General features: G+C 38.4%; 1 protein-coding gene across 4 annotated transcripts in view; it reads left to right on the forward strand.

The window, feature by feature from the left end:
* The window catches only part of EPS8 (EGFR pathway substrate 8, signaling adaptor), a 197681-nt gene that overhangs the window by 104302 nt on the left and 66830 nt on the right, over positions 1–26549 (forward strand). For all 4 annotated transcript variants that reach the window (XM_061417742.1, XM_061417740.1, XM_061417741.1 and 1 more), the window contains 2 exons: positions 16263–16342; positions 19426–19499. In XM_061417742.1, the coding sequence (XP_061273726.1) occupies positions 16284–16342; positions 19426–19499 (133 nt within the window). In that variant the 5' untranslated portion in view covers positions 16263–16283. The remainder of the gene's footprint in view (positions 1–16262; positions 16343–19425; positions 19500–26549) is intronic.

The following is a 26549-nucleotide window of genomic DNA, read 5'->3' on the forward strand; positions in this document are numbered from 1 at the left end:
AGAAGCAGATTCAGTTCAGTTCAGTCGCTCAGTCATGTCCGACTCTTTGCGACCCCATGAATCGCAGCACACCAGGCCTCCCGGTCCATCACCAACTCCCAGAGTTTACCCAGACTCATGTCCATCGAGTCAGTGATGCCATCCAGCCATCTCATCCTCTGTCGTCCCTTTTTCCTCCTGCCCCCAATCCCTCCCAGCATCAGAGTCTTTTCCAATGAATCAACTCTTCGAATGAGGTGGCCAAGGTATTGGAGTTTCAGCTTCAACATCAGTCCTTCTAAGGAACACCCAGGACTGATCTTTAGGATGGACTGGTTGGATCTCCTTTCAGTCCAAGGGACTCTCAAGAGTCTTCTCCAACACTGCAGTTCAAAAGCATCAATTCTTTGGCACTCAGCTTTCTTTACAGTCCAACTGTCAGTCACATCCATACATGACCACTGGAAAAACCACAGCCTTGACTAGACGGACCTTTGTTTACAAAGTAATATGTCTGCTTTTGAATATGCTATCTAGGTTGGTCATAACTTTCCTTCTAAGGAGTAAGCGTCCTTTAATTTCATGGCTGCAGTCACCATCTGCAGTGATTTTGGAGCCCCCAAAATAAAGTCTGACACTGTTTCCACTGTTTCCCCATCTATTTCCCAGAAGCAGATTAAGCACTACATTTATTCCGCTTCTTCCAAAAAAGATGACAGTGAAGCGATTTTAAAAATGCAGAAACTTGGTAAGCCCAAGGGACCCTGGAAAGTCCAGAAATGATTGTAACTAGCCTACACATCCTGAGAAACTGAAACCCGAGCCTCTAGGGAGAGACATTGAGGTTCACATCAGAAAGGCTCAGCAGTGAGGGTGAGGTGAAAACAGGAGGAAGAGGTGGCAGTGTGTTTCAAAACTTGGACCCCAGGTGCCTCCCCACTGTCCAGTAGGACTAGAAGTTTACTCCCTGGAGAGTGTGAAGTGGAGAACTCTTGAGTGGGAGACACCAAGGCACAGATGGAGGGTAGAGGGCTAAGTGCAATACTTAATAAGTAGTGAGACACCCTCAGGGTATTTCAGTTCCTCCCCCAGATTTTGGAAGTCAGATATGTATTCTCTAGGTATGAAACCAGAAGATGCTTCTTTGAAGACTCTGATCCATTTGTGCAGAGGACTTATAGGTATTAATAGTTGGGGTCTCCAAGTGGAACAGCCCAGCCAGATCACTCTGCAGTGAAGCCCACCTGTTAACAAGACCCACCCATTGACACAGACTTGGCAGTCAGCTTTTTAGTGCTCCATCTTTAAGGTGAGGAACAACCAGTGATCACCAGACATTTGAAGAAATCCGAAGACCAAAACAAACCTAGGTTAAACAAGGAAATTGACAGAAACAAAGACAAGGGCGAATAAAAGTTTAAAATACTGTTGTTAATATTCTCAGAAATATCAAAGAATACACTGCAATTAGGAAATAAGAAGAGGTGCTTTAAGGAAAGAAACATGTAGGGCATGAAAATGTACTCCTGAAAATTAAAAATTGATGAAGGACAATGAGAAATTAAAATGTATTTTGAAGATAAAGTTGAGGAAGCCACTCAAAAAATAGAACAAACTAACAGGAAATGGAAAACAAAAGCGAATAGACAAGAAAATTAGAGACTCCATCCAAGAGGTCCTATTCTGAATAATAAGCTTTTTTTTTTCTAAAGAAAATTTTTAAAAATGTAGTGAAGAAACTGTGCAAGAAATAACTCAAAATTTACTAGAATTTAAGGAAAATGATTTTCAAATTTAAAAGGCTTATTGAATTTCTAATATATTAAATTTTAAAAAACACTCCTACACTGATGTATTCATGAAAACATCAGGGGAGAAAATCTGAAGATCGCCAAATTCCAGAACTTGCAGAAAGAAAAAAAAAAATAGGCCCTTATAGAATACTGAGAATGACCCTTGTCATCTCAGGAAAAACAGTGAAGACACAAGAATAATGCCTTCAAAATTACAGGGCAAAAATAATTTGCAGTATGAAATTTGAAACTGAGACAAACAAATTGATCATCTATGAAAGCAGACTAAACACATTTATAGTTACATAAAGCTTCAGAAATTACCTTTCTCATCATACTCTTTCTCAGAAAGTTCCAGAAGTATGTGCTTTTCCAAGATTTAAAAAAAAAAAACAACAAAACTTTAAGAAAGTGGGAAAGTTGGGATCCAGGAAACAAGGATCTAAGATAGGAGAAAGATGAGGCTAATGAAGGGGAAGATGTTGAATTTGGGTACCACGATGAAAGCCTGCTGGAGGCTTAGAGAGTCATCAGTTCTGATCATGGTAGGAATATATAGAGATCAGAGAGAAATGCCCACAGAAAGAGGAAAAGGATAGATTAGATGGTGTTTAAATGTACTGAAAGGAGACCACCACTTATGGTGGAGAGTAAAGGAATGAAATTAATAAAAGTACATAGGAGAACTAAGGGTCAAGGGTAAGATAATTATTAATAAAGAGAAAAGAGTGTACAAAAAAGGAAATTTAACCCCAGTGTACTGTTAGTGGCAATTGCACAGACACGATGAACTGAACTTGCTGCTGCTGCTGCTGCTAAGTCACTGCAGTCATGTCCGACTCTGTGTGACCCCATAGACGGCAGCCCACCAGGCTCCCCCGTCCCTGGGATTCCCCAGGCAAGAACACTGGAGTGGGTTGCCATTTCCTTCTCCAATGCATGAAAGTGAAAAGTGAAACTGAAGTCGCTCAGTCGTGTCCGACCCTCAGCGACCCCATGGACTGCAGCCTACCAGGCTCCTCTGTCCATGGATTTTCCAGGCAGGAGTACTGGAGTGGGGTGCCATTGCCTTCTCCGCGAACTGAACTTGGGTCTAACCAAATAGATATACATGTAACTTTGCCTTCTGTGGTGCTCATTCTCATCGTATCTCCAGCTTCATTCTGCCTTATGCCTTCCCTCTTCAAGTTATTCTGCAGCAATATTCTGGTGGTTTCCTAACTGTATGAAGCTGACTCTTATCTTCACTCTTCCCTTTTCTCTTGTGGTTTACCTGGTTCATACATCATGAACTGAAGACCGGAAGGCATTTAGGATCTGAATGCCCTCCCCTTCTCAATAGGAGGGGCTCACCTAGTCTTTTGCGCTCTGCTTGCCACATTGTATCATAAATGATCCTTTTCATGTCTCTCCCGCACTGTACCATACATTTCTAAAGGCCTTTATCTTGCCTTCTTTGATTTAGTCCTTTGAGGGAGGTTTTGTTCTGTAGACTCACCCCTAATCTAGCTCTCTTGAACTCTTTACTGTGCTTTGCATTACCTGTAATGTGCTCATTTCCTAAATATGCCTTTTCCTTCGTTTTTTTTCCCCCCTCTAACATTTCCCCATCTCTGTAAGATGGACACGTTTTCAAGGAAGGCTTTGTTAGTGTTGGATCTTCTGTGAGTTTGATGGGGTGCCAAGGGTTATTTTCTTAGCAGGAGTACCTACTATTGAGCAGTTATTTTCATATTCAGCCAAATGCAGGTGATCACTGGAATTGACATTTTTTGTTTTGACTATTTTCTGTTGCATCACTTTCTAACAGCATATTAGGACTGCTTCTGTTTCTGAGGATAAATGAAAAATAGTATTTTGAAAGGAGTGCATTTTTGTATTTGTCAACAAAATATTAAGCTGTATTGAATAATAGGAATAAGAAAAAGTTCAGAATGGTTTGAGAGTTTTATCTTATCTGCCTAGTCATGAACTTGCCATGGGCTTATAAAGTTATGTACGTTTAAGTGGATATGCTCTGATACCTAGAGCAGTACACAGGGTCTTCTATCAGAGTGAAATACCTGCCCCCGTGTAACCATTATGCTGATATTTGGATCTGTAAAACTGTGTCTTGCTAAAACAGATCAAACAAATTGAAATAATGAATAGTCTTTGATAAGATGTGAGACTTCCATGTCTTCTTATCAAATTAATGTTTGAGTGATATGGCAGACAGGGAAAGATGAAATAAGATGGGAAGTAGCATCTTTCAATAACGTATCTGAGAAGCAGAGTAGGGGTGATGTGACCATGTGCATTATAATATATCAGTAAGCTGATCTGATCTTCACTTGTACTTTTTTTTCCCTAAAGTCCTGTATCAATCCTGAAAAGTGTTCAACTTAAACATTTTTACTTCTAATAACCTAATAACTTCTAAAACCTATGTATTTATGTTTTGGAAAAGTGGGATGAATTCAGCACAGCATTTGCTTAAAGGTGGCATTTCCCATTTCGTGGGTTGTGACCATTTCTAAAATTATGTTGTCTAGTTTGTAAACCATGGGCTGTCTTAAGGAGCTGTACTGAAAATTTAGAGCTAATTGCCTGCCATGTTCTGTTTATTGTTTAACATCCTTTGCTCTAGGTAATGCTGAGGAAGGTAATCTTGGCAACAGGGTAGTTAAATATTAAAATGTTATGTCTCATCTGTGGGTCAGAGCTCTTCTCATTGTACCTGTTAGGTTTTATGATTTACTATTTTTAGGGACCATTTAATACATCATAATGAAATTTGAATTCAGGAGTTTCGATTTCACTAAGGATAATTTAGAACTTTTTTTTTTGTCTTTCTCTCCACCCAGCTGGGTTACATCAGGCCCAGATAACTCTTTGTTTGCCTTTGTTAAAAGATATGTTGACCTGCATTAATTTAGTATAGGGCACTACCATGGGAAAAGGACGTTTAGCAATTAAGATATATCATATATTATATGAAGTCCTGATTTCCTCATGGCTTTTGTTTTGTATTAGTCAATGGCACCAAGTTTAATTTTGGAAACCTTCTACCGAGGTTCGTACAATATCAGTGAATAGTAACCCTCAAGGCTGATGTACAAGAAGAAGAAATTTGAAAAAAAAGTTATTGGGGGAGGTGGCAGGTGGGGTGGGTGAGATGGTCTTCTTGACTTCTTTTTCAAAAATGTTCTCTGAATTCTGCTCAGTTGAGGAAACAATTGACAGAAGAAAAATCTGTATTTTTATTTGTACCCTGAGAGAAAATGTCCCCAGTGAGTATTTTCCCGCCTCTTCTGAGAATCCGTGTCCAATAACTCTTTACTTCTGGGAAGATTGGAACGTCTTAAATAATGTTTACTTTTTAAAATTCTGATCATCTTTTGCTGGTGGTAGCCAGGGGTTTTTGCTAAGGGCTGTAATCTCTCTCATGCCCTGATTTTAGTAGCTTTCTTGGTTTTGTTTTCTAGTTCTTTTCTCTCTTTAGCAGTATTCTTTACCCAGCACAACTGAAGCTTAACTCAGATCTTCTCTGGACCACTTGAAATAGGAGTTTTACAGGGAATTAATCATCAGGGCTTTTTATTTGGTCAATCTAAACTTCTTTTTTGTTTTTCCATCTTACTGGTTTAATATTTTTTAAAAAAATAGAATAAATAAAGTAATGGTGGGAAATACACACAAGTCTCTATGTAGAATACTTCATAATAATTTGTGTTGATAGTTCTTCCTCAAGGAGATGGAGCATCACTGTCCACCCCTTAAGAGTGTTCTATACATACTGACCTCCTTCTCAAGAGGGCTTGTGTAATGGTGGTGAGGAAAGTCACTTTATCATGGGGAGACCTGACAAATGCTGCCAAGGTCAGCATAAACCATGTTGAGTCAGGGTAGCAGCATGTACTAGTCTTGGTATGGTGTGATGAGAATGGCACACGTCTCTATGTCTTTCTTCCAAAATCTATAACTCCATTCTAACCATGACAAAAAAATCAGTCAAACCCCTATAGAGAGACATCCTACAGAATAGCAAAGTGCAGCACTCCTCAGAAAACTGCCAAGGTCATCATTGCAGGTTGAACTGTGTCCCCCCAAAGGAAATGTTCATGTCCTACTGCCCTGTACATACTAGTGTGACCTCGTTTGTTTATTTTTAATTTATAATTCTTTTACGTTGAAGTATGGTTGATTTTATAATGTTGCATTAGTTTCAGATATACAGCAAAGTGATTCAGTTATATGTATTCTTTTCCCATATAGGTTATTATAAAATATTGAGTATAGTTCCCTGTGTTTGCAGTATGACTTTGTTGGTTGTCTGTTTCATATACAGTAGTGTGTTTATTGGAGAAGGCAATGGCACCCCACTCCAGTTCTCTTGCCTGGAAAATCCCATGGACGGAGGAGCCTGGTAGGCTGCAGTCCATGGGGTTGCTAGGAGTTGGACACGACTGAGCGACTTCACTTTCACTTTTCACTTTCATGCATTGGAGAAGGAAATGGCAACCCACTCCAGTGTTCTTGCCTGGAGAGTCCTGGGGATGGGGAAGCCTGGTGGGCTGCCGTCTTTGGGGTCGCACAGAGCCGGACACAACTGAAGTGACTTAGCAGCAGCAGCAGCAGCAGTAGTGTGTTTATGCTATTTGATTCCTGGGTTGGAAAGACCATCTGGAGGAGGGCATGCAACCCATTCCAGTATTTTTGCCTGAAGAATCCCATGGACAGAGGAGCCTGGTGGGCTACAGTCTATAGGGTCACAGAGAATTGGACAAGACTGAAGTGACTGAGCATGCATGCATAGTGTGTTTATGTTAATCCCAAACTCCTAATTTATCCCTTTCCCCTCTCCCCTTGAGTAAACATAAATTTATTATGTTTGTGGGTCTGTTTTGTTTTATAAATTCATCTGTATCACTTTTTTTAGATTCCACATATAAGCAATGTCATATGATATTTTGTCTTTGTCTGGCTTACTTCTAGTGTGATAATCTCTAGGTCCGTCCATGTGGCTGCAAATGGCATTATTTAACTCTTTTTATGGCAGAGTAATATTCTACTATATATATACATTTTTTTTATACACTACATCTTATTTATCTGTTCATCTATTGATGGACATTTAGGCTGCTTCCATGTCTTAGCTACTGTAAATAGTGCTGAAGCGAACACTGGGGTCTATGGATGTTTTCACATTATGGTTTTCTCTGGATATATTCCCAGGATTGGGATCACTGGATCATGTGGTAGCTCTGTTTTTAGTTTTTTAAGAAATCTCCTTACTGTTCTCCATAGTAGCTGAACCAATTTAGTTTGTTTGTGAACCCCTCATTCAGATAGGGTCTTTGTTGATAAACCAAGTTACCATGAGATCATACTGGATTGGGGTGAACACTAATCCACTGACTGGTGTCCCTATGAAAAGAAGGGAATTTGGACTCAGAGACACAGCAAGCAGAGGTCATATAGAGGCAGAGACAGAGACTGAAGTGATGCATCTACAAGCCAAGGAAAACCAAAGGTTAGCAGCAACCATCAGAAGCTAGAGGAGCAAGGAAGAATTCTTCCCTATAACTTTCACAGAGAACTTAGCTCTGTTGACACCTTGATTTTGGACTTCTCACCTCCAGAACTATGAGAGAATAAATTTATGTTGTTTTAAGTTACCTGATTTGTGATAATCTATTATTCCAGCCCTTTCAGTCATCAAAAGCATGGAAACTTTGAGAAATGTTCACACTCTAGAGGAGCTTAATGAGTCATGGGGACTAAATGTAATGTGGTATTGTGGATAGGATTCCAGAAAAGAAAAAAAAAAAAGGTAAAAAGATGAAGGAACTCTGAATAAAGTATTGACTTTAGCTAATAAAAAATGTTGATACTGATTCATTGTGACAAATATACCATATTAATATAAGATATTAACAAGGGAATGGGGAATTCAAGAATTTTCTGTGCTATCTTCATAATTTTTCTGTAAACCTAATATGATTCAGAAATTTAAAATTTTATTTCAAAATACTGTAGTTTTAATAAAAGGCTGCAGTCTTAATAAGACTTCAAGTGTATTCAGTGGACTAAATAAGTCTCTTTAAAAGGGTGGCAGGTGGTGAGGAGGCACTAGAATCTACTTTAGCTGATTAATTACATCACAGGGTACTTTTGAGTCAAAAATTTCCACTGATAAAGTATATGCCCCTTTAAAAGTCAATTTGTTGTGGCCTTTTTCACAGAACTAGAACAAAAAATTTTTTAATATGTGTGGAAATACAGAAGACCTCAAATAGCCAAAGCAATCTTGAGAAAGATGAATTGGAAGAATCAGGGTAACTTGCTTCAGACTATAGTACAAAGTTACAGTCATCCAAACCATATGGTACTGGCACAAAAACAGACATATGAATCAATAGAACGATAGGTTAGAAAACCCAGAAATAAACCCATGCATCTAATATGAATTCAGTACAACAAAGGAGGCAAGAATATACAATGGAGAAAAGACAGTCTCTTCAATAAGTGGTGCTGGGAAAACTGGACAGCTACATGTAAAAGAATGAAATTGAAACATTCTCTGACACCATACACAACAGTAAACTCAAAAGTGGTTAACAACCTAAATGTAAAATGAGGCACTATAAAACTCCTGGAGGAAAACATAAGTAGAACACTCTTTGACATAAATATCAGCAATATCTTTTTAAATCTGTCTCCTAGAGTGATGGAATGGCACCCCACTCCAGTACTCTTGCCTGGAAAATCCCATGGACGGAGGAGCCTAGTAGGCTGCAGTCCATGGGATCGCTGGGAGTCGGACACGACTGAGTGACTTCACTTTCACTTTTCACTTTCATGCATTGGAGAAGGAAATGGCAACCCACTCCAGTGTTTTTGCCTGGAGAATCCCAGGGACGGGGGAGCCTAGTGGGCTGCCATCTATGGGGTCACACAGAGTCGGACAGGACTGAAGCAACTTAGCAGCAGAGTGATGGAAACACAAACAAAACAAAACAGAAAGTCAGTTTATTGTAGCAACCAGTATATAAGACTGTAAGTCCACTATTAGTCATAGAGATAATATAATGTGGAAGGTACACATTCTGATGAAAGGTTTTATCAAGCCTGTATAGGGAGGGTACATGTAAAAAGGAAAACTCATACATAAATAAATATATACAGATTTTACTTTAAATTCCTCATACCACTTGTGAAATTTTATGGAAACCTTGCTCAGAAATTGTTCAAGATCTGATCCAACCACTCTCTCTTCCCCATATTCCCAGTAGCAACTTCCATGTTCCTGTTCAGGAATTCCAGTTCCAACTGCCTGACCTGCTCTCTTCAGAGATCTGAGTCCCAGATCCATGGATTTGGGAACTCTTTTATTATATTTTTTCAAAAATTTTATGGGACTATAGTTGCTTTCAGTTCAGTTAACTTCAGTCGCTCAGTCATGTCCAACTCTTTGCGACTCTTTGTGCAGCATGCCAGGCCTCCCTGTCCATCACCAACTCCTGGAGTTCACCCAAACTCATGTCCATCGAGTCGGTGATGCCGTCCAGCCATCTCATCCTCTGTCATCCCCTTCTCCTCCTGCCTTCAATCTTTCCCAGCATCAGAGTCTTTTCAGATGAGTCAGTTCATCCCATCAGGTAGCCAAAGTATTGGAGTTTCAGCTTCAACATCAGTCCTTCCCATGAATACTCAGGACTGATTTCCTTAAGAATTGACTGGTTGGATCTCCTTGCTGTCCAAGGGACTCTCAAGAATCTTCTCCAACACCACAGTTCAAAAGTATCAATTCTTCAGTGCTCAGCTTTCTTTGTAGTCCAACTCTCACATCCATACATGACTACTGGAAAAACCATAGCTTTGACTAGATGGATCTTTGTTGGCAAAGTAATGTCTCTGCTTTTTAATATACTGTCTAGGTTGGCCATAGCTTTTCTTCCAAGGAGCAAGCATCTTTTAATTTCATGGCTGCAGTCAACGTCTGCAGTGATTCTGGAGCCCCCCAAAATTAAAGTCTGTCACTGTTTCCATTGTTTCCCCATCTATTTGCCATGACGTGATGGAACAGGATGCCTTGATCTTAGTTTTCTGAATGTTGAGTTTTGAACCAACTTTTTCACTCTCCTCTTTCACTTTCATCAAGAAGCTTTTTAGTTCTTCTTTGCTTTCTTCCATAAGGGTGGTATCATCTGCATATCTGAGGTTATTGATATTTCTCCCGACAGTCTTGATTCCACCTTGTGCTTCATCTAGCCCAGCATTTCGCATGGTGTATTCTGAATGGAAGTTAAATAAGCAGGGTGACAATATAAAGCCTTGACGTATTCCTTTCCCAATTTGGAACCAGTCTGTTGTTCCATGTCCAATTCTGACTGTTGCTTCTTAACCTGAATACAGATTTCTGAGGAGGCAGGTCAGGTGGTCTGGTATTCCCATCTCTTGAAGAATTTTCCAGTTTGTTGTGATCCACACAGTCAAAGGCTTTGGCATAGTCAATAAAGCAGAAGTAGATGTTTTTCTGGAACTTTGTTTTTTCTGTGATCCAGTGGATGTTGGCAATTTGATTTCTGGTTCTTCTACCTTTTCTAAATCCAGCTTGAACATCTGGAAGTTCACATTTCACATACTGTTGAAACTTGGCTTGGAGAATTTTGAGCATTACTTTGCTAGCATGAGAGATGAGTGCAGTTGTATGGTAGTTTGAACATTCTTTGGCATTACCTTTCTTTGGGGATTGGAAAGAAAACTGACCTTTTCCAGTCCTGTGGCCACTGCTGAGTTTTCCAAATTTGCTGGCATATTGAGTGCAACACTTTCACAGCATCATCTTTTAGGATTTGAAATAGCTCTAGTGGAATTCCATCACCTCCTCTAGATTTGTTCATAGTAATGTTTCCTAAGGCCTACTTGAGTTTACATTCTGGGATGTCTGGCTCTAGGTGAGTGATCACACCATTGTGGTTATCTGGGTCATGAAAATCTTTCTGGTATAGTTCTGTGTATTCTTGTCACCTCTTCTTAATATCTTCTGCTTCTGTTAGGTCCACGCCATTTCTGTCCTTTATTGTGCCCATCTTTACATGAAATGTTCCTTTGGTATCTCTGATTTTCTTGAAGAGATCTCTAGTCTTTCCCATTCTATTGTTTTCCTCTATTTCTTGGCATTGATCATTGAGGAAAGCGTTCTTATCTCTCCTTGCTATTCTTTGGAATTCTACATTCAAATGCGTATATCTTTCCTTTTCTCCTTTGCCTTTAGCTTTTCTTCTTTTCTCAGCTATTTGTAAGGCCTCAGACAACCATTTTTCCTTTTTGCATTTCATTTTCTTGGGGATGGTCTTGATCACTGCCTCCTGTACAATATCGTGATCCTCCGTCCATAGTTTTTCAGGCAGTCTGTCTATCAGATCTAATCCCTTGAATGTATTTGTCATTTCCGCTGTATAATCCTAAGGTGTTTGATTTAGGTCATATCTGAATGATCTAGTGGTTTTCCCTACTTTCTTCAATTTCAGTGTGAATCTGGTAATAAGGAGTTCATGATCTGAGCTACAGTCAACACCTGGTCTTTTTTTTTTTTGCTGATTGTATAGAGCTACTCCATCTTTGGCTGCAAAGAATATAATCAGTCTGATTTCAGTATTGACCATCTTCTGATGTCCATGTGTAGAGTCTTCTAGTGTGTTGTTGGAAGAGGGTGTTTACTATAACCAGTGCGTTCTCTTGGCAAAATTCTGTTAGCCTTTTCTCTGCTTCATTTTGTACTCCAAGGCCAAGTTTGTCCATTACTCCAGGTATTTCTTGACTTCCTACTTTTGCATTCCAGTCGTCTATAATGAAAAGGATGTCTTTTTTGGGTGTTAGTTCTAGAAGGTCTTATAGGTCTTCATAGAAGACCAGCCTGGCATTTCTCATGATGTGCTCAGCGTATAGATTAAACAAACAGGGTGACAGCAGACAGCCCCGTCATACTGCTTGCTCAATCTTAAACCAGTCTGTTGTTCCATACAGGGTTCTAACTTTTGCTTTCTGATCTGCGTACAAGTTTCTCAGGAGACAGTAAGATAGTCTGGTATTCCAATCTCTCTTAAGAGCTTTCCACAGTTTGTCATGATCCACATAGTCAAAGGCTTGAGTGTAGCTGATGAAACAGAGATTGATGTTTTTCTGAAATTCCTTTGCTTTCTCTATAATCCAGTGAATGTTGGCAATTTGATCTCTAGTTCCTCTACCTTTTCTAAACCCAGCTTGGACATTTGGAAGTTCCTGGTTCGCATAATACTGAAGCCTGAAGCCTAGCATGCAAGATTTTAAGCATGATTTTACTAACATGGGAGATGAGTGCATTTGTCCAATGGTTAGCATATTTTTTGGTACTACTCTTTTTGGGAATTAGGATGAGGATAGACCTTTTCCAGTCCTGTGGCCACTGCTGGATCTTCCAGATTTTCTGACATAATGAATGCAAAACCTTGATGGCATCATCCTTTAGGGATTTGAATAGTTCTGCTGGAGTCTCATCACATCCACTAGCTTTATTAACAGCAGTGCTTCATAAAGCCAACTTGACTTATGTACAGATAAATATCTACATATGGTTTATATATGTGTGTGTATATATATATATATTTGTATGCATGTATGTGTACATATATATATGTGTGTGTGTATATATATTTGTATGCATGTATGTGTATATATATGTGTGTGTGTGTATGTGTGTGTGTGTATATATATATATATATATATATATATATATGCATGTATGTATATAAACCATATATATGGTTTCCCCAGTGGCTCAGCGGTAATCTGCCTTCAATGCAGGAAATGCAGGTTCAGTCCCTGGGTCAGGAATATTCCCTGGAGGAGGACATGGCTTCCCATTCCAGTATTCTTGTCTGGAGAATTCCATGGGCAGAGGAGCCTGGTGGGCTATAGTCTGTGGGGTCGCAAAGAGTCGGACATAACTGAAGCAACTGAGGACTCAGCATATATATGGTCCATATAAGTATAAATAGGGTATATCTTTCAAAAGCCTAAGGGAAAGCAAACATTTGTAATTGTTTCCTTTGCAAAGAGTGCCCTGTATTTCTTTGTTTAAATATCTGAAAGCCTCCACAATGCTACATGAGCATCTGTGACAAATGACACTATGGTTGCTAAAGAGGAAAGTTTCTATATTTAAAATTCAGTTTAGCAAATCAACATTTTCTATTCCTTTTTCAAGTGTCTCATTCTGACAAATCACTATTTTAAAACAAAACACAAACCACGCATTTATTTGACTGTCATGAAGAATTAAACATGAAAAAGATGAGCTGTGGCTATCGCTTTTCACTAAAACCACCTGCTGTGGTTTTAAAATGCAAACTAGACCAAAATCACTATAAACCCTGGGGGTTTAATTTATGTATTAAATGAACCAGCTTGTTTTAAAGAGTATTTTTTTTTTTTTTACCTTTAGGAGAAACTTGTACATCTATCTCATTTGATCTTTTGTTAGCCCTGTGAGCTGCTGCTGCTGCTAAGTCGCTTCAGTCGTGTCCGACTCTGTGCGACCCCATAGACGGCAGCCCACCAGGCTTCCTTGTCCCTGGGATTCTCCAGGCAAGAACACTGGAGTGGGTTGCCATTTCCTTCTCCAATGCATGAAAGTGAAAAGTGAAAGTGAAGTAGCTTAGTCGTGTCCGACTCTTAGCGACCCCATGGACTATGGCCATGGACTATGGCATGGGATTTTCCAGGCAAGAGTACTGGAGTGGGGTGCCATGGCCTTCTCTGAGCCCTGTGAGCTAGAGAGACCAAATTGCCTCTATTTTACTGATGAAAAAATAGAGAAAGAGGCTTAATTGACTCGCTTAGGCTAGTTAGTGCCAGAAATAGTGTTAAAGTTCTAGGCTTTTGTGAAAGCCTCTGTCCTAACCTTTAGCTCCCTGGTGGCTCAGCAGTAAAGAATCCACCTACAGTGAAGGAGATGCAGGAGACGCAGGTTTGATCCCTGGGTCCAGAAGATCCTCTGGAGGAGGAAATGGCAATCTGCTCCATTTTTATTGCCTGGGAAATCCCATGGACAGAGGAGCCTGGTGGGCTACAGTCCATAGGGTCACTAAGAATTGGACACTACTGAGTGACTGAACACACACCCACACACTGCACAGAGACACCATAATGTTATCTCAGGCCTCTGTCCTGGCCCAAATTCTAGAATGTAACAGTGGTATGCTCTCTCTTGATCCTATAGGCTTATGAGAACCAACTGTGAAATATTCAGGATTGCGTAAGGTGCTGTTAAACCATTGCTAGCTTGGAATGAGCCATAGTGGGAATATTTATACAATGCAAATCAGGAAGTATTACAAATCAGGGTTCTGTTTTTCTCTAGAGAACTGGTTTACCTCTGTGCACTGATTGTGTATAAGTATAAATCAAAGGAAAATCAACAACAGTAATAAAAACAGAGACAGTAATATAGTATAAATGTAATTTTATGGGTGCACTATTTACCTAGGTTAAAGGTCAATATTTCTTTGTTCCTTAATTTAGAAATTTGCTTCTAAGCTGTAAATAAATATGGACAAGACTCTCAGAAAATGTTGAATTAAACTTGAGTGTTTTGAGGACCTTTATAAATCTTACCCATTCTTTAAGAATTAGGTCAAATTCCAACCCTTCCAAAAATTACGGCGTTTGCCTTGCTTTTCTCTCAGAACCTCGAATAGATTTAAAATAGAGCCTTATACCTTGGGACCTATCTACTGTGTGTTTCATATGGATTGGTTTTGTCTCCATAAGAATACAGTAGACTCTTTGAAGAGTAGGATGTAGACTTCCTGTCCATCCTTCTTTCTTTGAATTAATATCTAATGAACACCCAGCCTGTTCCTGGTACCATTCTTAATGCTTAAGAAACAGCAGTCATCGGATAAGTCTCTGCCCTCATGGAGCTTAAAGTCTAATGAAGAATCAGGAATTAATTTAAACAAATGAGAAGTTACAACTGTGGTAAATACTTGGAAAAATTGTGTATAGTGCTGATTGTATCTGATAGTGGGCTTTTATCTATTCACAGAAGTCAGTAAATGCTTCCCCAAGGACATGGTGATTGAACTGAGATCTGAAGAATGGGAAAGAGTTAATTTGAAGTTACTAGGCCTTGAATATTATTATAGACTTTCTGTGCCCTCCCTGTTTAAGTTCCCATAAATCATATACCCCCCCAATTGGCCCTGAATTTTCCCTTTGTAATAGTTACAACAATTTAAAATATTAAATTTACTTACTACGTGTATGTTTTTCGTATAGACTATTGGCCCAATAGTCTCTTTTGATCTTTTGATCTCCTTAGGAGTCCCAGTATTCATCATAGTACCTGACATGTAACTCACACAGTAGTTGTTAATGTTTCTATTCTCTTTGCCTTTGTCTCATAATAAAGCTGGGATCCGTCCCACCTTCCTCTCAGTTATTGAAGCAACATAGTAATGTAATGCATACAGAAGTCAGACATGTAAGACGAGAGCCAAAATAGTTTAGTGCCACAGAAACCAGGAAGGGCCAAGTATTTAGGGGTGAATAGAAATAACTCAGGTGTAGGAATGCTGTCTAGGAGAAAAAGAAAAGGCCATTGGATATGGCAATAAGGAAGTTTTACTTATTTGCACTCATCTTATTTGAAGGATATTTATTCAGTTTATGAAACAGATTAAAAATGGTTTCTGAAGAGAAGTATCTGGTATTAATTTTAAAAGTTGCTTTTCTTATAAAGAGTAAAAGGAATGTATAAATGAATACCTTCTTGAAAAAAAGGTGTATCCAAGTGTATGGATAGGATGTGGTCAGATATGCTTTGAAAGAAGGAATAAAGAATATGGAAGGAAGGAAAGAAGGAAGGAAGAAAGAAAAGCTAGATACAGAAAAAAAAAAAAGACTGGAAGAAACTGACAGGACTGTTAAATGGTTATCTTTAAATGATGGGGTTGGGTGATACTTTTCCCCTCAGTCTATTTTGTATTTTGTGCTTTTCTGTATTTTTCAAGTTTTTTTTAAATTTAATGAGTTTATATTACTTTCATAATGAAATACTAAAATAACATTTCATAAAATTGAGTAAAATATAGAATTATGTTTATCTAGTTTGAGGGTTCAGAACTATATTTACAATTTTTCTTTTACTCACCTGGGGTTTGATCCCTGATCAGGGAGCTAGATCCCATGTGCTGCAACCAAAGATCCCACATGGTGCAACTAAGACCCGGGGCAGCTAAATAAGTAAATAAATATTAGGAAAACAATTTTTAAATGGCAATTTAATCTTTGTTTGTATGTCCATATGTAATTCTGGAGCCTGAGCTTTCAAAGGGTGGAGATATTTATATTTCTAGCGTCATCCTGGAAGTGACACGTATTTTGTTGAATGAATAACTTTAAAGCTGAGATGTCTCAACCTTTTTACTGCCTTCAGTCCATGAACCTTTCTCTTTTCAGAACACAAGCATTAAAATCACGATGAATGGTCATATTTCCAGTCATCCCAGTGGTTTTGGAATGAATCCATCTCAAATGAAGTAAGTTGGAAATTTTATATTTAATTTCTTGCTTATTTTAATTTGTTTTGGTGGTTTTAATTGTTTTATATTTTAAGCAAAAAGATCTGTTTCACTTATTTATGTAGTTCATTCCTCAATAAATAATTTCTTTGTAACACTAAGATATGTTAATGTTAAAAGTTTACTGTGTCTCAAAAGAAAAAAGATGGTTAAGCAATCAACCCCAATGACAGTGATCTAATTGAAGACGTTTTGTTCTGGTAATTTATGTATTAATGGTTTCATAGTTGAATATGTACTTTATTTCATAGCTTTTACTTTCTCTGGAGCATTCAATTTTTGTTATTTGTAAAATATTTGCACTTGAGGAAAGTTAAATGTCATCTAGTCCAGTCTCTCAAGATATTTTCCATTGTGTAAAATAAAAAAAAGGCCAGTTCCTGTGGCTTTAGATATAATTTGAAATCAGTACACTGACTTAAGTGGCCATTGCCTTTTATACTGTGGTTAATATTGTTGTTATTTTATATTGGTCATTCTGATTTAGAGTTCACTGTCTTTCATAGCTCGGTTATTCACATTTTTCAGGGCTAGCCTGTTCACATTGTTTCACCTTATCTTTTTACAAAGATGATTGCCAATACCTTTAGTGCTGGTCAGTAAGAGACACCAGGGGAGTATGTCAGGTGTCATCTTTATCTTGTCCATCAGTTTATTCAAGTCAGAAAGTTTTACTACAGCTTTATTTTTTCCTTTTTCTTATAATAAATATCCATTTAATCATGAATTTACTATAATTTCTTCTATTAAGGAATTCTTATTTCTATCCCAAACTGTTCCTTCTCTTCTAACTTTATTTGTGGGCTTTATCTCCTGCTTGAATTTTTACAGCCCCTTTCCATCTGGTTTTGTTCAGTTGCTAAGTCATGTCTGACTCTTGATGACCCCATGGGCTGCAGCACACCAGGCCTCCCTGTCCTTCACAATCTCCCAGAGTTTGCTCAAATCCATATCCGTTGTATCAGTGATGCTATCCAACCATCTCATCCTCTGCCACACTCCTCCTTTTGCCTTCAGTCTTTCCATCTGGTTACCTTGCCATTAATTCCTGGATTATCTTTCTTAAAAAGTAGTTTGGATCATGTTTCCGCCCTCTATAAAGAGAATAGAAATTTAATTCTTAAGCTCTCTATTTGCCTTCCTTGCTTCTTGAGCCATTCATCTCTGTACATCCCATTAGATGCTTATTCCTTCAGCAGCCATGCTGTTCTTGAGCAAGATCTACATGCTTTTTCCTCACTTAATTCTCACCTGCTTCTGGAGCTGCCTTCCATTCTTTTAGATTCTGCTTAAATGCTAGTCAAGTCTTCTTGAGCATACTTACAGAAACTTAGTATTTTTTTGATGTTTTATCTATTAGTTTTACCCAGATATCACATTCTATAGTAACCATTTTACTTGTTGTATTAACAATACACTCCCTACCCCCACGTTTGTTGTTTAGTTGCTAAGTCCTGTCTGACTCTTTTGTGACCCCATGGACTGCAGCCCACCAGGATCTTCTGTCCATGGGATTCTCCAGGCAAGAATGTTAGAGTGGGTTACCATTTCCTTCTCCTAAGGATCTTCCCAACACAGGGATCGAACCTTTGTCTTCTGCATTGGCAGGCAGATTCTTTACCACTGAGCCACCAGGGAAGCTACCCACCTTACTCCTCATTTTTCTAGATTTTCAGTTCAGTTCAGTTGCTCAGTTGTGTCTGACTCTTTGCAACCCATGGACTGCAACATTCCAGACCTCCTGTCCATCACCAACTCCCAGAGTTTACTCAAACTCATGTCCATTGAGCTGGTGATACCATCCAACCATCTCATCCTCTGTCATCCCCTTCTCCTCTTGCCCTCCATCTTTCCCAACATCAGGGTCTTTTCAGATGAGTCAGTTCTTCGCATGAGGTAGCAAAAGTATTGGAATTTCAGCTTTAACATCAGTCCTTCCAATAAATATTCAGGACGGATTTCCTTTGGGATTGACTGGTTGGATCTCCTTGCAGTCCAAGGGACTCTCAAGAGTCTTCTTCAACACCACAGTTCAGAAGCATCAGTTCTTCAGTGCTCAGCTTTCTTTACAGTCCAACTCTCATATCCATACATGACTACTGGAAAAACCATAGCTTTGACTAGATGGACCTTTGTTGTTAAAGTGATGTCTCTGCTTTTTAATATGCTGTCTAGGTTGGTCATAACTTTCCTTCCAAGGAGCAAGCGTCTTTTAATTTCATGGCTGCAGTCACCATCTGCAGTGATTTTTGAGCCTGAAAAAATAAAGTCTGTCACTGTTTCCCCATCTATTTGCCATGAAGTGATGGGACAAGATGCCATGATCTTAGTTTTCTGAATATTGAGTTTCTAGATTTTAGGGCTTAATAAATGTTTACTGAGTAAATTTTAAAAATTTAAATAATGTTTACTTCACATAACAGTAAATTGGAAGTAGGGTATAGCTAGTCAGATTTAATGATAAAGTGTTATTTTTGTTAACTTCTCTTTAAGCATTTGTGAAAACAATAGTGTCTATTTTGCTATAGTTTGAATGACTGAGAACTTTTTATAATTGGATCACTCAAAACTCAATTTAGTATGGTAAACTTAAATTTTTCTAAGCTAGCTTCAACCTTATTGAATCTCCATGGCTGTTTGTTTGTTTTTTTTTTTTTGAGTCTGTATTGAATTTGTTACAATACTGCTTCTGTTTTTATGTTTTGGTCTTTTTTTGTTGTTCACAAGGTATGTGGGATCTTAGCTCCTCTACCAGGGATCAAACCTGTACCCTGTGCATTTTGAACACAAAGTCTTAACCACTGGACCACCAGGGCAAGCCCCTTGGCTGTGGTTCTGACTTGGCATTCGAGAGAATCTGTGTTGGGTCAGGATCCGATAGTCTATTTCTGGACATAACCAGCTGTATAAACTCTACATGCTTTTCTAAAAACACATGGTGATTGTGGTACACTGGAATTTGCATTTGTAGTTGGGACTTTTTATTGCTTCGTTTGGACTTTAACTCATCACACTTACCTTTTTTTATGTTTTTATTACAGTGGCTACGGATCATCAGCCACCTTTTCCATGGACAGAGATCACAGTTCACGAACAAGTGCAAAGGCTCTCTATGGTATGTTCGTATATTTAATGGGGGTATAAATACATTTCTGACTACTTTTGCAAATGACATGTTCAAAGCCACAGTTTGAACCTATGACTTGTTTATATTATTGGGAATGAAGTAGAGATAAATGCATAAGGATTATTCTAAAAATAATTTTTGTGGAATCTACCAAAGCCATAATGTCTACGGGCTGTCATACAATTTAGAACTACAGATGAAATGTATTCAGTGCTTTCTATGGAGACCTAAGTACCTTAGGTAGATTTCCCCATCTAATGATGTGTGATGTGTTTGTTGATCTTCATGACATTCTGTTGATCATGGGCTGACAGCGGGACTTCTTCCTTACAGCTCTTGAACTTCTGGGGTAGCATTACAGTTTAACCAATAGCCCTTATGTAATTTCTTAGTGATCTTTCTCAAACTTCCATTGTCTTCCTTCTGTTGTCCCAGCTATAAATACTGTTTTTTTTAAACTTCAAATATAAAATAGAATTCAATACGACAAAGAAGTTGAGGACTCCTGAAACATATCACATGTGTTTAGAAAGACATTTGCTTTTATGGGATCTGTGTGGCCTTTTGTTACTGTTTACCCATAGAGAATGAGATTAGTACTGGGGTGAAGAGCAAAGACTCTGGAGCCAGCCATCCTGGTTGAAATCCAGTTCTACCATTTATTAGATGAGTGATCCTGAACAAATTACTTTACCTGTGTGTCCCTCATTTTGCTTATCTGTATAATGGAAATATCTCATAGGCTTGATATAAGAATTTAGTGAGCTACTACATGTGAAATGCTTAGTACAGTGCCTGGCAAGCAGAAAACGCTGTATATATTTGCTATCGTTGTTATCAACTGTAGGAACCAATAGCATTTTCTCAAGTTGAAATTCTTTTCTTTTTACATCATTCAGAGCTACAGAATTTTGGCTGTGGTAAAAATGACTCATTCCAAGATTTTGTGATTCTTTCTCTTCCTGTATATCCAGTGACTAGACTTTAGAACTCAAATGACACATCCATAAAATGGATTTTATATCATATACATTTTCCTATGACCTTGTCAATCTGATTAGCTTTGGTTTCGGTTCTCTTGAGTACAATATTGTGACATTCTTACCATGCCCTAGTCATGAGTTGTAGATCTAGAGAATATATTCAACAAATATTTATTTTGTGATTAATATGTGCCCAGAACAGGGCCAGTAATATATGTGCCCCAAACAGGGCCAATGATAAGGTCCCTTGACTTTATGAAACTTGCACTCTAGAGCATGACTTAAAGAAACTGAAAAGGGAAAAACTTTTTTCTTTTTTGCAAAAATAATTCCTTCAGTCTTTCATTTTAAGACAGATACTTACTTGTTTCTGTGTGCCTGGCTGTGATCTTCACAGTCTTTACATGTCATTTGATTCATTTCAAAGATGAATAAGAGATGGTCATTGGTTGGGCACTGTTTTGGTGAGGTAGACCTGTGCATGTGACGTTATAAAGTGCTGAATAAGCTCGGATGGCAACGAGGTACAGATGGTGGTGCAGTGGGGTCAGCTCTTCTATGTGAGTGGGGTGAGCAGGAGGAATTTCATGGAGAGGTTAAACTCTGAAATTCTCCAGGCATTTGTGGGGCTAGAGGGTGCCTTAAACAGTTGTATTAACCCTTTTAAAAATAGACCCTAAGCTCCATGAATGTGGGCCACCTTTGCCTTCTTTGCTTAAGGATTCCCTAAATTTAGCTCAGTGGCTAATGTATAACTTATGCTCAGTTAACACCTGTAGAATAAATATAGTGCATCAATGAGTAGTAAACAGTTGAATACTAACTGGAGGGTTCAAGGTGGTACATCAGGAAAGAAGATCAGAAAACAAACATAGACCACATTAGAAAAAAACAATGCACTGGCATCTGGACATTGTTTAAAAGGAATGACTGGTCAATGAAGTGCTTTAATGGAGGTGGGGGTGGGGGGGAGAATAATAGGTCCTATTTATCTTGAATCACTCTGGTAGCAGGTGAGGATGGATTCAATGTATATGGATAGGAATAGATGAATCAGAGACCTAAATAATGTAGATAAGTCAGATATATAAATAATAACCCAAAGATTTTTGTTAAGGAGAAAGAGTATTAAGCTTTTCACAAATACTATAGATTCAAAGGTCTATTTTCAGAGAGCTAAGACAGGAAAATCACTGCACATGGTGACTGCAGCCATGAGATTAAAAGACGCTTACTCCTTGGAAGGAAAGTTATGACCAACATAGACAGCATATTAAAAAGCAGAGACATTACTTTGTCAACAGAGGTCCGTCTAGTCGAAGCTATTGTTTTTCCAGTAGTCATGTATGGATGTGAGTTGGACTATAAAGAAAGCTGAGTGCTGAAAACTTGATGCTTTTGAACTGTGGTGTTGGAGAAGACTCTTGAGAGTCCGTTGGACTGCAAGGAGATCCAACCAGTCCATCCTAAAGGAGATCAGTCCTGGGTTTTACACAGGATTGATGTTGAAGCTGAAATGCCAATACTTTGGCCACCTGATGCGAAGAGCTGACTCATATGAAGACACCCTGATGTTGGGAAAGATTGAGGGAAGGAGGAAAAGGGGACGACAGAGGATGAGATGGTTGGATGGCATCACCGACTCAATGGACATGGGTTTGGGTAAACTCCAGGAGTTGGTGATGGACAGGGAGTGGTTCATGGGGTTGCAATGAGTCAGACACGACTGAGCAACTGAACTTAACTGAAGACAGGAATAAGGAATAAAAATTAAGACTCACTTTCAAATGTTAATATTTTTGTATTGCGAGCAGTTTCATGAAATCATTGCTCCAAGGATTGAATCTTTAGCTTTTTTTTAATTTGTTTTTTTTCATTCAAGGATAATTGGTTTACAGAATTTTATTGTTTTCTGTCAAACCTCAACATGAATCAGCCATAGGTGTACATATGTCCCTTTTGATCTTCCCTCCCATCTCCCTCCCCATCCCACCCCTTTAGGTTGATACACACCCCTGTTTGAGTTTCCTGAGCCATACAGCAAATTCCCGTTAGCTATCTATTTTACATATGGTAATATAAGTTTTCCATTGTTACTCTTTCCATACATACTCTTTCTTACCCTCTCCTCCCCTCTCCCCATGTTCATATGTCTATTCTCTATTTCATTTTCTCCATTGCTGCCCTGTAAATAAGTTCTTCAGTACCATTCTTCTTCTTCAGTACCATTCTTTTCTGATTTGAAAAGACCTTTGGGAAAGATTGGGGGCAGGAGGAGAAGGGGACGACAGAGGAAGAGATGGTTGGTTGGCATCACCGACTCAATGGACATGGATTTGAGTGGACTCTGGGAGTTGGTGATGGACAGGGAGGCCTGGCATGCTGCAGTTTATGGGGTCACAAAGAGTTGGACATGACTGAGCAATTGAACTGAATCTTTCTTCTGGATTCTGTATATATGTGTTAGAATATGATATTTATCTTTCTGACTCGCTTCACTCTGTATAGTAAGTTCTAGGTTCATCCACCTCATCAGAACTGTCTCAAATGCATTCCTTTTTATGGCTGAGTAATATTCCATTGTGTATATGTACCACAACTTCTTTATCCATTTATCTGTCAATGGACATCTAGGTTGCTTCCATGTTCTAGCTATTGTAGATAGTGCTGCAGTGAACAATGGGATACATGGGTTTCTCTGAATTTTGGTTTCCTCAGGGTATATGCCTAGGAGTGGGATTGCTGGGTCATATGGTGATTTTATCCCTAGTTTTTTAAGGAATCTCCATACATCTTCCATACTGGCTGTATCAATTTACATTCCTACCAACAGTGCAAGAGTATTCCTTTTTCTCTACACCCTCTCCAGCATTTATTGTTTGTAGATTTTTTTTTTTTGGCATAATACAAGAACCATTTATTATTTCTCACGAGTCTAGGAGTCACAACTCTGGTGACCTGGGCTGAGCTTGGTTTATCTTATCTGGGCTCACTGATGTGATAGCCATTCTGACCAGTGTGAGGTGGTATCTCATTGTAGTTTTGATTTGTATTTCTCTAATAAGGAGCGATATTGAACATCTTTTCATGTGTTTTTTAGCCATCTGTATGCCTTCTTTGGAGAAATATTTGTTTAGATCTTCTTCCCACTTTTTGATTGGGCTGTTTTTCTGTCATTGACTTGTATGAGCTGCTTCTATATTTTGGAATTAATCCTTTATTAGTTGTTTCATTTTCTGTTCATTTCTCCCATTCGGAGGATTGTCTTGCTTATAGTTTCCTTTGCTGTGCAAAAGCTTTTAAGTTTAATCAGGTCCCACTTGTCTACTTTTGTTTTTATTTCCATTACTCTAGGAGGTGGGTCATAGAGGATCTTGCTTTGATTTATGTCATCGAGTATTCTGCCTATGTTTTCCTCTAAGAGTTTTATAGTTTCTGGTCTTACATTTAGGTTTTTAATCCAGTTTGAGTTTATCTTTGTGTTTGATGTTAGGAGGTGTTCTAATTTCATTCTTTTACATGTTGCTGTCCAGTTTTTCCCAGCACCATTTATTGAAGAGGCTGTCTTTGCCCCATTGTATATTCTTTTTTTTTTTTTTCTAATTTTATTTTATTTTTAAACTTTACATAATTGTATTAGTTTTGCCAAACATCAAAATGAATCCACCACAGGTATACATGTGTTCCCCATCCCGAACCCTCCTCCCTCCTCCCTCCCCATACCATCCCTCTGGGCCGTCCCAGTGCACCAGCCCCAAGCATCCAGCATTGTGCATCGAACCTGGACTGGCAACTCGTTTCCTACATGATATTTTACATGTTTCATTGCCATTCTCCCAAATCTTCCCACCCTCTCCCTCTCCCACAGAGTCCATAAGACTGTTCTATACATCAGTGTCTCTTTTGCTGTCTCGTACACCGGGTTATTGTTACCATCTTTCTAAATTCCATATATATGCGTTAGTATACTGTATTTATGTTTTTCCTTCTGGCTTACTTCACTCTGTATAATAGGCTCCAGTTTTGTAAAAAATAAGGTACCCATAGGTACATGGGTTTATTTCTGGACTTTCTATCTTGTACCATTGGTCTATGTTTCTGTTTTTGTACCAGTACCATACTGTCATGATGACTGTAGCTTTGCAGTATAATCTGAAGTCAGGAGGGTTGATTCTTCCAGCTCTGTTCTTCTTTCTCAAGACTGATTTGGCTATTCGGGACCTTTTGTGTTTCCATATGAATTGTGAAATATTTTGCTCTAGTTCTGTGAAAAATGCCATTGGTAATTTGATAGGGATCATATTGAATCTGTAGATTGCGTTTGGTAGTATAGTCATTTTCACAATATTGAGTCTTCCTACCTAGGAACTGAATCTTTAGCTTTTAAGTAGTAAATTTTTATTCCCCCCTTTTTACATATAAAGCAAACTGGTGCTCCTTTCTAAGGTGAGGTAATTTGTCAAAATAACATAAATTTAAAAATCTTGACTGTAAGGAAAAAAAAGTAACAGTTAATTTGGGGTAGTGTGACAAAAATGAGCAGCATATAGGTAAACAGAAGACATAAATAGGGTGATGGAAACAGGCAAATGCAAGAGGCAATCATCAGGAAGAAAGAAGACTCAGCAGTGTGTTAGGCTTAGATGTCAGAGGGTTTTAAATTTCTTGAAGTTGCAGGTAACATTTCACTCCTCCTTGTAGCTAATACTCAGCTTTCCCTCTCAGCACACTGTCCACAAAGACACACATGTCCATTATGCCTTCTCTCTGACAGGTTCCCAGTAAATGCAGTGAGTGAATGGGATGAATGGTTACATGGATGAATGGCAGCATAGAAACATGTCCAGGTTTTGAACAAACCTCCTCTAGTTTATTCAACTGGAATAAAATTCCAGTGGAAGCTCTAACTATATTTAGTTAATTTTAGGACTGTTTAGCCTCCCAAACTGCATAGTTTTAACTTTTCTTTTGTAATTAACATGCTGGTAAAGGAGAGATTTATAATGTCATTTATTGTGTCACAGTGTATACCTATAAGATTTATCCTCTCTGATGATTAAACCAGTTGAATAAATCTTTTAAGAATTCACTCGCCTTCATGGGTGGCACATGGATTCCTCTGGGATGTGTGGGCATTATTTAGCATGCTGCAACATGAGTTTCACGGTAATGACCACTGTTTTTTATGTACCGAGCACAGGCTACAGCCTGTGTCAGGAGTTTCATGCAGCTTGGTCTTTTTTATGAGAACACTTTTCAGTCTGACACCATAATGCACCGTTATGACTGCTTCAGTATCTCTCTCAGAGAGGCAGTGCATGGGTTTGGGGGGCCACGTGATCCATGGCTGAATCATAGCACTTGTACCAAAAGGGCCGCCGTTTTGAGCAAATGATTTAATCTGTTGGTCCCAGTTCCCTCAACTGCAAAATAGAAATGATGATAATATTGCTTCATATACATATAATATTGTGTATATGAAAAAATAGAAGTAGTGAACCCATCATAGTAGTGAGGAAGGGTATAGGACGGTAACTTTTAGTCATGGGTTCTCAGATGCATCAAATTTAATATTTTACTGTTAACTCCAAATGATGTCATACATCTCATCTCAGTGATACTTTGCCAGGAATAAGAGGTAATCTTCATCATATATTTTAAAGTTTGCATCCCAGCTATCACTAGAAATATTTTTTCATAAGTCCTATGAATGTGAACTGCACAATTATGATAATAAATTTGCTTCTTCTAGCTATATTCTTTAATTTATTCGAGGAAAATGGTTAAGTTGTGCGGCAGTTTTAATCACCCTAAACTGTCATTTATTCATTATTATACAAGAAATTTTAAAGCCAGCATGTGAGAGGCTCTGCATCAATAAAGTTCCTGACAACATAAGTAGGAAATACATATTAATTTCTCTCTTCTACAGTTTCTTTCTTTTCTTATCTCATGGTCGTAACATTTCATTTGGCTGCCATTATCAGGGAATTGAAAATTTTATGTATTTTTTTTCCAGCTAGCCTGCTTGTCAAAGTCTTTTTTTAAGGGAAAC

The sequence above is a fragment of the Bos javanicus genome, chromosome 5, assembly GCF_032452875.1.
Source record: "Bos javanicus breed banteng chromosome 5, ARS-OSU_banteng_1.0, whole genome shotgun sequence".
Taxonomy (NCBI): Eukaryota; Metazoa; Chordata; class Mammalia; order Artiodactyla; family Bovidae; genus Bos; species Bos javanicus.